The 13335-nt window shown below is 38.9% G+C and overlaps 2 protein-coding genes across 2 annotated transcripts in view; one reads left to right on the top strand and one right to left on the bottom strand.

The window, feature by feature from the left end:
• Window positions 1-7492, top strand: part of LOC116508069 (two pore calcium channel protein 1-like) — a 30793-nt gene extending 23301 nt beyond the window's left edge. Inside the window, 5 exon segments of the mRNA XM_032216534.1 lie at window positions 1335-1554; window positions 2136-2259; window positions 3685-3798; window positions 5128-5252; window positions 6431-7492. Coding sequence (XP_032072425.1) covers window positions 1335-1554; window positions 2136-2259; window positions 3685-3798; window positions 5128-5252; window positions 6431-6576 — 729 coding nt within the window. The 3' untranslated portion in view covers window positions 6577-7492.
• A 2428-nt stretch (window positions 7493-9920) lies between these two features.
• BUB1 (BUB1 mitotic checkpoint serine/threonine kinase) overlaps window positions 9921-13335 on the bottom strand; it is a 54308-nt gene continuing 50893 nt past the window's right edge. Inside the window, 5 exon segments of the mRNA XM_032216073.1 lie at window positions 9921-10532; window positions 12270-12376; window positions 12764-12941; window positions 13039-13092; window positions 13094-13194. Of these exon segments, the coding sequence (XP_032071964.1) occupies window positions 10337-10532; window positions 12270-12376; window positions 12764-12941; window positions 13039-13092; window positions 13094-13194 (636 nt within the window). The 3' untranslated portion in view covers window positions 9921-10336.

Genomic DNA, 13335 nt, shown 5'->3' with positions numbered 1-13335 from the left:
ACTCCATCTGCAGTATGACTCATTTTTAATAATACTGGCTGATGGCCTATAGACTAAAGGTCAAGATTTTTAAATGATGTGTATTGTCCTTATAGCTTTTCAGCATCCTTTGGCAGTTGCTGTTCCTGGCTCTGTTTAAATATCTGAAGATTAATCCTAATGTCTCCTGCATGCCAGTATGCTCTGTGTTTGCTTTACAGAAAATTGAGATGAACAACTTTCTTTCTAGAGGTAGAGATAGGGAAGACAATATGTTCCACTTTTGATCTAAAATTGAGCAAGTATTTATAATTACTTAGGAATGCTTTATTATGGGGGGGGACTGATTGCTGAGCAGATATGCATAGGATTGTGCTGGAAGAATAGTTCCCCTTTTAAATGAAAATCAATTATTTTAATTCCATTTTGATATGCCAGAAGAAAATGGTAAAGATTGTGATATCTCTTGCACCCAATTTAGGAGTAATTCATAATTATGGCTGAAAATTATACTTTGCTTATCATGGAGGTAAAAACTTCATTTGAAAAAAAAAACTTCTGAGACCTATTGTTGGAATGGAAGAAGAACTATATTAAACTGAGTTCGTAGTCATCATAACCATGGTTTTCTTATAGCTTGCTGAATAAAAATTGGTTGTGTTCATAATGCATATTAAGCCATGATATAAACTAGGATTGACAAACCTTAAAGATCAGGTTTGGACCATAACATGCTACATCAAAACTCATTATATTATGTGATACAGTGTTGCATAAAGCTAGGCTTAGTTTAATTGCCATGTTAAGTGATATCCTTATATCCCATCAAAATCATATTTGGAGGATTCTTAAATCTATCAGAACAACAGAAGGAGAGATGCTAGAATCCAAGAGAGCTCATTCAGCATAAGATCACAGCTTTAACATTCACAAATTCCTTTTCATTTTTTGAAGAAACCTATCTACAGTAAATGGAGCGAATGGCATGTTCATTAGAAAACTATATGTCATATCAGGCTGTTTTGTTTGGTAATCTGCCTACTTACTCAAGGGAAAAGCAGCGGCAGCAAAAATGCAGGGGAGCATTTGAAGGGATGGTTAGAACAGATGATTGGGGACATTGTAATACATTGGTCTCTGTGACTATTTATAACCAAGCTCTGGATGTGAATTCTTGTTTTGCAAGAGTGCCCATGGTATGCTCTCTCAAAATTCTAGATGTGTCCCTGCTCAAAAATTGTCTAGTGGTTGTTAGTTAATAACAGTGATAAAGAACAAGCTCTCCTGCTCAATACATTTTGCCTTTAATAAGCTAGTATAAGAAACAAATAAGTCGATATCTTCTTTTTTGTCAGGTGGTATATTATGTATTTTCCATTATTGGGATGGAAATCTTCCATGGGAAAATCCAATTCTTTGCCGGAAACACCACCTCACCGCAAGCCATGTACTGTGGAAATCCTGTTTTGAGTGGAACTACATTTGCACGAGCCAAATATTGCAGGAATAACTTCAACGACATTGTGTCTTCTTTTGTTGTCCTTATGGAATTAACCATTGTCAACCAGTGGCATGATATCCTTTTTAAACAGCCATTGTAAAATACAGAGATAAAGATAACGGCTTTGAGAAGAAGCATCATTATCATCAAGGCTTGAGTTGGCAAACATAGTAGGTAGATCTGTGAAGGAAGCTTCCAAAAGAAGTGCTTTGATGATTTCATCAAATAAGTTTATGCAGTCTTTACTCCCTGAGCTAGAATGTTTGGCAGAAAGTCTGTGTGTGTGTGTGTGTGTGTGTGTGTGGTGTGTGTGTGTGGGTGTTGTGTTTTATGTCTGTACTTGTAGGTGTACATTTGTCTTTTCTTTTGAGCTCTCCCTGGAATTCTCAGCTTTATTATTAAGGCAGCTTTTGAAGACAGTGAGCGGAAGCTTGTGATAAAGCTCAGAGGGCTGCTTCCACAGAAGGGGTCTGAAAGTTGTTGTTAGAGAACAGGATATGAAAGGCATTCAGAATCATTGTTTGATCATCCCTGGTCCTGTGAGAATGCAGTTTCTCGAGAATCAGGCTTTTGATCAAAAGAAGTCTTGATAGATTTATATAACTGCAAAATGCACATATAGTAGCTACTTTCCTTGTTCTCCTTAATATTGTACTTCTTGCCAATGGATTTGCCCTTGTGACTCATGAGAGTGCAAAGCTGTTTTTCATCATCTTTCACATTGTTGTGGTGATTATGATTATAAGTAGTCTACCTCTTTATAGTCATAATATTGGAAAGTTTCATTTTTACATGCATATTTTTCAGAAATTTGAGGTTGTATTCATTTATGGAATTTATACGCCACCCACATCTATCACAACTATATGTTAAGTGGATCATATATCTGTTATATATTTAGCATATACAATTATATGCTAAATGGAAATTACCTACCCTCTCTTAAAGACAGACTATTATTTCCTTGGGGAGATTCTTGTTTTACAAGGTACTTCCAAGTATTGAAGTTCTGGGTTCTATGTTTATAGTTACTTGGAAGTAAATGCGTTGTCTGGTTTACTAGCAAGCAGGGGTAGGGAGTGTGAATATTAGTAGTTTGACATATGGGGAAGAATAGCTAGTATTTCTGGGAGGTCACAGAATCTTGATCTGGTTTTTTTGCCTTCCAAATTCAAATAACAACCATAAGTGAATGTAGCAGTTAGACTTATATACCGCTTCATAGGGCTTTCAGCTCTCTCTAAGCGGTTTACAGAGTCAGCATATCGCCCCCACAGTCTGGGTCCTCATTTCACCCACCTCGGAAGGATGGAAGGCTGAGCCGTGAGATTAGAACCGCTGAACTGCAGATAACAGTCAGTTGAAGTGGCCTGCAGTACTGCACCCTAACCACTGCGCCACCTCGGCTCAATGTGGCATTGTCTGCCATAGGCATCAACATATTTCCTTCCCTATTAGGTCATGAACCTTTGATACAAAAAAATTATTCCCAAACTCTTTTTTTGTTAGCATAATGGAGCATAATATCATCCATTTTGTGATACACATGATGGTAATACTCAGGAGAATTATTCCTATCCATGTATTATCTGCCAGTTTTATTGTTTGCCAAAATAGGATAAATCTCTATGTAAAATTTTAACCCATTTACATATTTTTTTATTTTCCATATTTTGGATCTACATTCCTGTAAAGAATTGAAGGATTATATGGTGTAGAGAGGTTGCAATACAGTGACTAAACTGGTAAAAAAAACCCACCTAACTAAATATAGTAAAACCTCTTACTGAGTAAGCACAGATAAAAGCTTTGCAACACTATTCTCGTCGTTCTCATCCACTTTGAGAGCTGTTCAGATTTCAATAGGCCATGCTAATAGCAGATTATAGGAAGCTACCATTTACCTAACACTATTCTTACTCATTCTAGTACTAAATTAGGGTTGGTCACACAATCAGCCCTATCTTTACACTAGAGTTGGCATTTTACCAGCCTATGGAGCCCTTCCCAAGGGTGTGGTAGGCGGATGTTACTTGATGGTGTTTCACATATCTGAAAATAGTAGGTTGGAGAATCCTGTCTTTTTGTCCAATGATAATTCATGTCCATGCAAATTGCCTCATAAAGAAATTGCATCAAACCAGGGAGATATTGATTGATGGCATTTCAAATGCCATGCGTCATTTGACATGTTTGATTTGCAGCATCTTTGTAGCATTCATTTTGGAAGCATTCTTTGTGGAGTATTCTATTGAGAAGAGTGAAATTGAAACTGCCATTGAGAAGAAGATTCAAGAACTTGGTATAGGGGTACAAGAGTAAGTAAATCAAAAATACCTTTTTTTGCCCAAAGCAGATGATTTATAAAGTGGTTTTGGTAGAATTCCTGTGATTAGTAAATGCTTTCTCTGGGCCCAAGCATTTATCCCATCTCATTATCTAAAATGTTCTGTTATAATCTGTATCTGTAGTAGTTAAAACAACTTTTTTTAGTGTTATGAAACTAAGACTTTCCTAACTAGCATTCTATTCCCACAATGGGCAACTAGTTTCCTAAAAGAAGTTCACTAGCTAGGCATCAATGCAATAGCAATATTACTCTGCCGTACTAATATTACAAGAGCAAGCCTACTGCAAAAGATAGGGCTACCAGATCTTGGCTGCAAACATTTCAAGTGGCCACTAGATGGCAAAAGAAGCCACAACAATCCTTGCTGTTTGCTGCCACTTAATGGTTTCTTTGAATTGTCGCTACCAAGCACAGGTAGCCTTAGCAAAATGGCTAGTAGAGATTATGGAGGCTAAATCATGTTATGGAAGCCTTTGAGTTTGAGTAATTGTCTATCTGCAAGGTAGCATATACCTGGCTTTGGGCAGAGTAATGGTCTCCCTGCAAGGCCGGGTATATTGCTTGAGTATTCCTGGATATGGTGTTTTCTGTGAAAATATAGATGTCACTAGATAGTCATATTTTTTTAAAAAAAACAGCTTTGGATAGTTTACCAGCTAAGAAAAAGCAGTCCTCCAGGAAATAAAACATCTTGCTTTGGATTAGTCTAGATGAGTCAGTATTATCAATTCTGTTTGGGGACTTTTTTAGACTGTATGGGAACCTAAATTAGTACAGAATAAGGCAGTAAAATTATTCCTAAAGTCTGAGTGTTTACTTTTCTTTAATGAACCTTGGTTTACATATCATTCTAAAACATGGTATATTTGGCTATTGTTTTATGGAATAAACATTAACTGTTGTATTCATAACATACTTGTAGTCATCAACTACGATGTATTTTTTAAATGACTGGATTTACCTAATATTTTAACCAAACCAAAGAAACAATATTATGGCTTAGCCCATATTGTGAGCGCAGCTTTATTTTATGCTGTTTATGTTAGCTGCTAAATGGCTCTTGGCATAAGATTTCAGTAGATGCTGTAATGATGTCAGATGCATAACATCAGACAAATTATATCATTTATGTTATGTCAGCATGACACATATAGCTCCCCCCCCACCCTCACTTGTTTGCCCTCTGCAGAGGTATCCATGACACCCAAGTAGAAAAAAATTGAAATCAAAGAGACGCTTTTAAAAAGGTCATTTAAAAAATGCATATGTGTATTAAGTAGATGGGTTCTGTTTTTAGGGATGACCTTTTTGATGGTAGGTTGATAGACAACCTTGAAACCAGGGAAAATGATCTTGGAAGTGAAGAAGGAATAGCAGTGAAGAAGAAATCTAAGGGGTTGATGTTTAAAATTGCCTCCAGAAGTAAGTGCATTATCAGAGAACTTGTATTTATTGTGCTTGTTGGTGGGCATAGAGAAATAATAACTACAGTTAGGAGCAAATCACCATGCTGTGTAGTAATGGTATCCTCTTATCTTCACTACCGGTTCAGTAGCGGGACTGTGCACGCACAACTGGGCATGCACAGTCTGGGTGGGTGGGTGGGTGGAGCCTTGCGCTCCCACCACTACCAATTTGCCCAAACCAGTGCCAATCGGCAGAATACCACCTCTGATGCTATGTATATTGTAAGATATGATGGGTTTTTCTCTAAGGGGGGGGGACATAAATCTATTTCCTTAACTGCATTACTCTAGACAAGTTGGAAAATTCCCATAATTCTTAGTTCAGCTAGAAGTCTTGATTGTTGAAAACACAGGGAATTTCTAGACAACTGGAAAAGCCTATGTAAGTGATGTCAATTTTTCTCTCTGGCTTCTTAGTTTGCTGCTTTTCAAAATATAGGAAAAGATGGCATTTTTGTTATGTTGGTCTCCAACTCTCTCTTCCTTGCTTCATGGTAAATTTCTTAGAGACTTAGATAGTAAATTTTAATACAGTATGAGCAACTTTGATTCTACCCATACTATCTAAAAAGAGCAATTTCACTTACATATAGATTGATTTGGGGGGGGTGTTGTGGCTATGGCCTTTTGCAAACCTTCTTGGCAGCGAGTGCCCAAACTGGAATGTGCATGCATGCGCTGGAGCACCAGAAACCTGATGGCCAGCTGTCCGGAGCGCACATGCTTGTTTTTGGGGGGGCTTGGGGGCCACTTTCAGCCTAAAATGGCCTGAAAATGGTCCAAAAAACCACCTGAAAACAGCCCCCAAACAGCCTGCTGTTGGCTGTTTTTTTGGGCACCTGTGAAGACCAGATTGCCAGCGTGCCTTGTGCGCACTGGAAAACAAAAGAGCAGCTGGCGACGGCACATGTGCCCACAGAGAAGCTGTACATGCCACCTCTGGCATGCGTGCCATAGCGTCCGCCTCACGGGCATAGGCTGTTCTACTCCACAAAGTAGCTTTGCACAATCAACCAAACAAAAATGCATTCCCTGCTTATATCTGTGGGCCAAGTTAAGTGGGAATCAGTGGCTTAAGTTTTCATATACACTGCACCTGGGGAGGTTCAGCTAATTGATTTGTTTTGGCCACAGGATACAGGACTGTGGATGCCTTACTCCAACGCATGTTTGAAGCAGAGATAGCCCCAGAAGAAGAAGGTCCTTCCCTTGATGAGATCTTAAATCTGTCTCCAGATGAGGCCTACCCAGGGAACCCAGCTTTTGACCGGGCTGTCTAACATGGAGAATGAGTGGAAATAACTGGAATCTTTTTGAAGCAAGTTCCCTATTTTAATCGTTCTCTAGCTCACTAGGTACTAGATTTAAGCTATTACTAGTCCCTTCTGATATGCGCAACTGAAAGATTATTGGTGCTGTATTCAAGTTCTTCCCTCCAATGAATCAAGCACTCAAAAGCTTTAATATGTAATGTATATAATAGATGAAATGCAGTATTTTTTAAAGTGGAAAGCATATTGGATAAGTTTGAAATACTTTGAATTCTCTTACATGCTTAACACATTACTTGGATACCTAATATTGAAAGTTATATTACTGAATGCAGCTCTGTCCACTACAATCCAGGGGGTTTTTTTGGTCAACTTATCAATAAATATCAGGGAGATATCAAATAATAAAGTCAGGGAATCCAATGCTACGTACTATGTTCCTCATTCATCCACCCACTTCCTATCAAAGTTGTAGTGGGCTAACCCTTTGTCTTATAGATCCAAACCTTCTCTGAAAGCAGAGTGAATGGATGCACTTGACTGATGAAAGTAGATCCATGCCTGAATTACTTTATCATTGTCAGTTTAAATAAAGATAGTAGTATCTGAGTCCTAAATATCAAGCACTCATTCGCATAGTCAAGGGGCTGATACTTCCTCACTGGTCCTGCTTCTCCCATTGTCTGGTGTAAAGTGCTGTTTCCTACATTCCATTCATCCAGAGATGGAAATCAAAAAAAGGGAAGACACTTGACCTGATTTTTTCCCCAAACAGATCAGCCTTGAACTTTCCAGTTACAGGTAATTCCTGATTCAAATTGTATACAGTATCAAAATTCAAATGTCTGAAAACATTGAAAACAATATTTAAATGTTAGGTTGAAAAATAAGTATTTCTATGTTTGACTTTAAAAGAATCAGATTGAAGTGGAAATTAAATGAAAATGTTTAATACACGCATGTTCAATATGAGTCATTAATTTTTTGCCTAGGGTTGAAGTGCAAGCCATCTTGAGAATGATTTTGTTGAGAGTTGAGATATAATATCTTAATGTCAGAAATGTTTTTGACATTCTGCATCTTTAGTTAGGTTTCTGGGGTAATACTTATTACAAAGTAGTTCATCCCATTACTGTATGTGTTGTGTTGTATTGTATGTACTGCATGTACTGGGAGGGAAAGGTAATTAGCCATTAAAGGGCTGGTAAATATTTCCAATATATTTTGGAAAGAAATTCTTTGTAAAAGAGGCTCAGGACTCTGAGAGCAAATCAGAATGGAACCAAATTTGGCGCTCTTCAAAATTCAGATCTGCTGTTCTTCAAAAATGGCTTGGGGAAAAAAAAATCCACCAGTGAGTCTGTATGGGAGAGATAAGACAGGGATCTGTTGGCTTAAACCCATTTCCCTCTTAAGGTCAGCAACCTTAAACACTCAAAGAGCCACAAAGGTCCTAACCAGAAGTCTGGTTTTCCCCCACCATAGAGTTTTTTAGCGTGGTGTTTTTCCTCTGCCGATTGGAAGTCTGGTTCCCCTGAAAGCCCTATCAATTGTGGAGCCAACTGGCAACAGGGAGCCACAACAGAGGGATGAAAGAGCCACGTGCAGCTCCAGAGCCACGGGTTGCCAATCTCTGACCTAGGTGGAATAGCTATTAAGAGGTTGCAAAGAATTCTAGAAGCCATAAGTAGAATGAAACAAATTTAATCTAAATTGTTACCGATTTGAGCAAATCAAGTCTCTCTTCCCCATTGTTTCTTTGGGGGTTTGCCCTCAACTGATGTATTTTATACCCCTCCATGTAGCAATGCAGTATCTGTCAGATGTTTCAGATGAACAACTTTCACCTGAAGTCATTGGTTGCTGATGAAAGCTTTCCAAAGTATGCAGTGGATAATAGTTTGTTCCCCTGCTATACTTATTCTCAAAATCTTAATTTTTCCCCCTTCAACTTCTAGGTATACAGGTATTAGTCATTAATTGACTGCAGTTGGGACCATTAACTATCACTAAGGAACACGGGTTTTTAAATATCATGTGACCATGCCTGTCTTGTGTCAGTTTCAGCTAAATAAATCTTCCAGTCAATAAGCTCAATATCATATGACCACAACTGGTCAGGTTCCTCATTGATTTTGTTTGTCAGAAACCAGCTGTGAAGGGTGCAAATGGCAATCATGTGACCACAGAGACACAGCCACAAGTTGAAGGGCCAGTTGTAAACCTCCTTTTCAGCACCATATTAGGTTCAAAAAGTTGCTGAGTGAACATTACTGAGCCTCTGGAAACGTACAAAATACATATACACACACACACACACACACACACACACACACATATGTTCTGACCCCTCCTCCGTCCAGTAACGAATGCCGAGACAAGCTTAAATGAGAATGTCCTTTAATAACAAGTTCAGACTCTCAGTGGCTGAAAGCCAAGTAAACAAACAGATAAGGACCTTGGCAGCAAGGCCGACAAACTTTGGCAGCAATCCAGCCTGCCAAGTTTGTTTCTCTTTAGTCAAAGTGTTGGCTTCTGCAAGAAGGACGTGGCACAATCAGTCTCTTTTATAGTCTGGAGAGGAGCCTAATGACCATCAGCTAAGCACAATTACCTCCTGTAATTACATAGTTGTTCTTGACGCCCAAGTAGCTCTTTGACGGCGTGCATCCCGAAACAACTCAGTTGTTGTCTCTCTCCCTTGTCACTCTCCCTTGTCTCCTCCCCACTGATCCAAGGCTCAGTCGCCACCTGGTGGCCAACCAGTCTCTCTGCACCCTGCTTAGAGTCAGAACCCTGTCCAGGATCCTCCACATCCTCCAGGGCCGACTCATAGGGCCCCTCGCTGTCGGAGTCTGGTGGCAGTTCCAACAGCTCCTGCTGGGCCATAACATACACACACACACACACACACACACATATATAATGTTTGGAGACTTGGCTGGGGTTGTTTTTCTCTTTGAGATAGTAATGACAATGAGACCAGCAGTAAAGCTTTTACTCTTGGGAATAAGGAATTGGGATAAAGGGTATGATTGTAACTATAAGACAATCTGGTTTCTGCTTTTATATATTTATATAAGAAACTGTCTGGAGACTACAATTCCCATCATAGTCTTGTTGGAAACCTATCATAGTAGAAGAGCTTGAGATACAGGAAACTTGATCCATGGTTGGTACTTAATGACTAAATAATAGTTTTAATACAATATAATTATAATTTTAACTCAAGATATGCTGATAGTATTACATTTATCTATCACACTTGATACCTTGTATTATTTACTATTTTTCAACACTTATTTGAAAAATTAAAATGAATGGACTTGACTAGACAATTTTCCTTTGAAAGCACATTTTATTGTTTATAAAGTACTCACAGGAAAAAAGACACTGGAGCATTTAGATATTAGGATGTGAGTTCCACAAGTGCTGACTCCTCCATCAATCTCAATTTTCATTCTCAAGGTTTGGGTCTCTCCATGTTGACTTTTTGCTCAAACTCCACTCCCTATTCCCTATTTTTCTGCTGTCCAGTTCCAAAAAGAGGGTTCATCTCCAATATTAACATTTTTGAGAAGTGTTAGAAAATGGAAGCCAACACTTGTAAAACCATTAATCGTGCACCATTTAAGCATCAGAAGTACAGTGCCAATCTTTGCAAGTCAAACCAAAGTTAAACTGCCGCTTGACTAAACAAGATCAAACTTCATGAAGACTTGATCAAACAATATCAAAACCTTTTCGTTGTTTCACAAGAGCCCAGTCTTTACTTCCGCGATCGTTTGTTTTCAACAAGCAACACTGCAAGCCTGTTACGGAGAACTATTACTTTATTGGAATAAATTTTTAAAAATAAGTCTCTCAACGTTGCCCGTAAAGCTCCCAACGAAGGCAAGTGGTTGCAGTCTTGTATGTTCAGCAAAGTGATGAAGAAATTAACCCAGACCTCTCCATTGGGAACCCTAAAGGGAAAAAAAGGGAAGGGGAGGTAAAAACTTAAATCAATCTTTACCAGATGTGGCCAGATGTTTCTCAGAACCAGCATCACAAGTGGAAAGCTGTGTCAATTATTTGGAAGATGGACTAGAGCAGGGGTGTCAAACTCAAGGCCTGGAGGCCGGATCCAGCATGCGGGGTGTGTTGATCTGGCCTGTGGGGCCACCCTGGAAACATGGGTGAAGGACTGGCTCGCGATTCCTCTGCCAGCAAAAATAGAACTTGCAAGGATCACAGATGGCCATCCCGAGCTCCATTTTCATTGGCAGAGGCCGTTGCTGGTGAAAATGAAGCTTAGGAACCCATTTTTGCTGGCAGAGCACTATGCCTATTACAGGTGCCCCTCAATGAGTGACATTGAGCTGGTCATGCCCATCCTGGTGACATCCCCCCGCCAGGTCAAACACAATCCTGATGTGGCCCTCAATGAAATTGAGTTTGACACCCCTGGACTATAGCTTTATCCAAAATAGGCTGTACCATGAATTTCAAATTAGATTTCCTACTGGTCAATACCAACTTTGGGCTGTTGGATCAACAATGAAACATTTCACTTTGTCTTCAGATTTTTTTTTCTAGGTTTCAAAAATATAGTTCTTTCAGACTCCCATTCATTTTTGTATTCCTAATGATATTCCTGATTGAATGGCTAGAGAAAATGGTAAAAAAAAATCATTGTATTTCTAACCTTGAAGCCCTTTACATGAAAAATAAATGTGCTAATCACCATTTTTGCATTTATTCTATTAGCTGTCATAAGCGGAGCTATAATGCAACTAAAAATCGTAATGTTACTTTATTTTTTACAAGCATAATCAGATTTTATTAAAAGTGTCTTAAGATCACTCTGCAGAGCAGTTTTTAATGTAACACAGAAATAATTATGTATCTGGGGAATATAATGCTAGTGGTATCCGAGGGACATATTTATGTTTTGCACTGGTTCTTTCCATTTCTTGGAGTATACCCTTAGAGCAAATTAATTCTTTATTTCAAAAATAAATCACATATTCTTGCTCAGGATTTGAAGACTATAAATAGAAATTGTCCATAAATCGTGTTTCCCAATTTCGATTACGACAAAGGTTGATAGCATCTTCTGTAACAGGGGTGTCAAACTAGATTTCATTGAGGGCCGCATCAGGGTTGTTTGACCTTGGGGTTGGGGCAGGGGGCGTGGTCTAACCAGAGGGCAGGGTCAGCTCAATGTCACTCATGTCAGGGGCACCTATGGGGGCCAAGTGCTAAGGCAGGACTTCCTTGAGACCCTCATTCACTCTCATTATAATCTTCCTCCCTTCCTCCTTCTCCTTTCTTCTTCATTCTCCTTTCCTTATTTTTCCTTCCTTGCTCTATTCCTATCTTTTTCTTTGTACTTCCTCTATACATTCCTCCTTTTGTTGTTTTTAGTTCGTTTTGCTAGCCCTCTTCCAGTGAAAATGGAGCTCCATTTTTGCTGGCAGAGGGTTGCAGGAGGCCGTTGCACCCCAAAACGGGGCCCAGCGGGGCTGCATGCAGTCCCCTGAGCTCCATTCTCGCTGGCAGAGGCACTGTGGGCTGGTCCTTTGCTGTTTCCAGGGCGGCCCATGGGCCAAATCTAAGCACCCCATGAGTCAGATCTAACATACAAGGAGCAATTCTACAGTAGAGAAAATATATGGCTTGGGAAAATTATTCTTGAAATAAAGTAATTATAGACCAACCTTCTAAAGATACCATCAGGTTTCCAGATTCCTTGCTCATTTTTTACTTTCATATATGTACCAAATAACATGCAGTACACTGTTGCAGCAATTCCGAAATAATCAGTCTAAGGAGTAAAAACATTATAAAAACATTTAGCTTCAGGTGTTTAAAAATATCTGCTTTTCCCATCCTCCCATGAATATGATCCAATTGCAAACAGTCTCCTTTCCCTGGTTTATTCCTGGTGCTCTTCTGGAATAGATTAGATTGAGCAGGTGTGTCTGGGCCAAATGAAGCCGGGAGCTTCAAGCCCTAACATGATCTGAATGCAGAATCTCAGATACACCGATAATTACATTAGTACTGCTATATAACAGGTGTTCTAAAGAAAGATTAGTAACATCTGAATCAAAACTTACATCTCTGAATTAAATTTTCCTCCATGATCAAGAAGTCTGTAATTACATGGGCTACATAGCATAGTATGAAAATCATACATGTAAGTCCATACCTGGTAATTCCACGGCTTGCCTGTAATCATTTCAATACATTGAAACCCAGATGTCTCACACTTTCCGTTGAAAGCAGTTCCTTCAGGAAACAGGGTCATATCTATGCTTTGACCAAAGTCAATAATCGTCAGACCATGAGATGTGCCATCAATATCACATGTGTCATTGTCCAAAAACCTTATTTAAAAGCAATTAACAATGATCACTATTAAGCAATGCAACAAGTCATATTGACGAGAAAAGACCTCAAAACATTCACAAGTGAGATACATGCCTTTCGCCAAATATGAAGTTGTCAGGTTTAATGTCACCATGAATTATTCCACACGTGAAGCTCTTCTACCATGTGCAGGATTTTTATGGTGAAATAAATAACCAGAGCTTGGGGCATCACCTTCTCTGTTAGTTTTTTGTATATATTTATGGTGTTCTACAGAGGAGACAGATGAGAAGCAGATGATCATGTGGACAAATGAATATGCCTTAAATCCTGTGTATAGTGGATATAGAAAGTTTACACACACATACACACACTTTTAAAATTACAGATTTTTGAGATGTAAAAACAACA

The sequence above is a fragment of the Thamnophis elegans genome, chromosome 4 (assembly GCF_009769535.1).
Source record: "Thamnophis elegans isolate rThaEle1 chromosome 4, rThaEle1.pri, whole genome shotgun sequence".
Taxonomy (NCBI): domain Eukaryota; kingdom Metazoa; phylum Chordata; class Lepidosauria; order Squamata; family Colubridae; genus Thamnophis; species Thamnophis elegans.
This window is presented reverse-complemented; position numbering and strand designations above follow the sequence as displayed.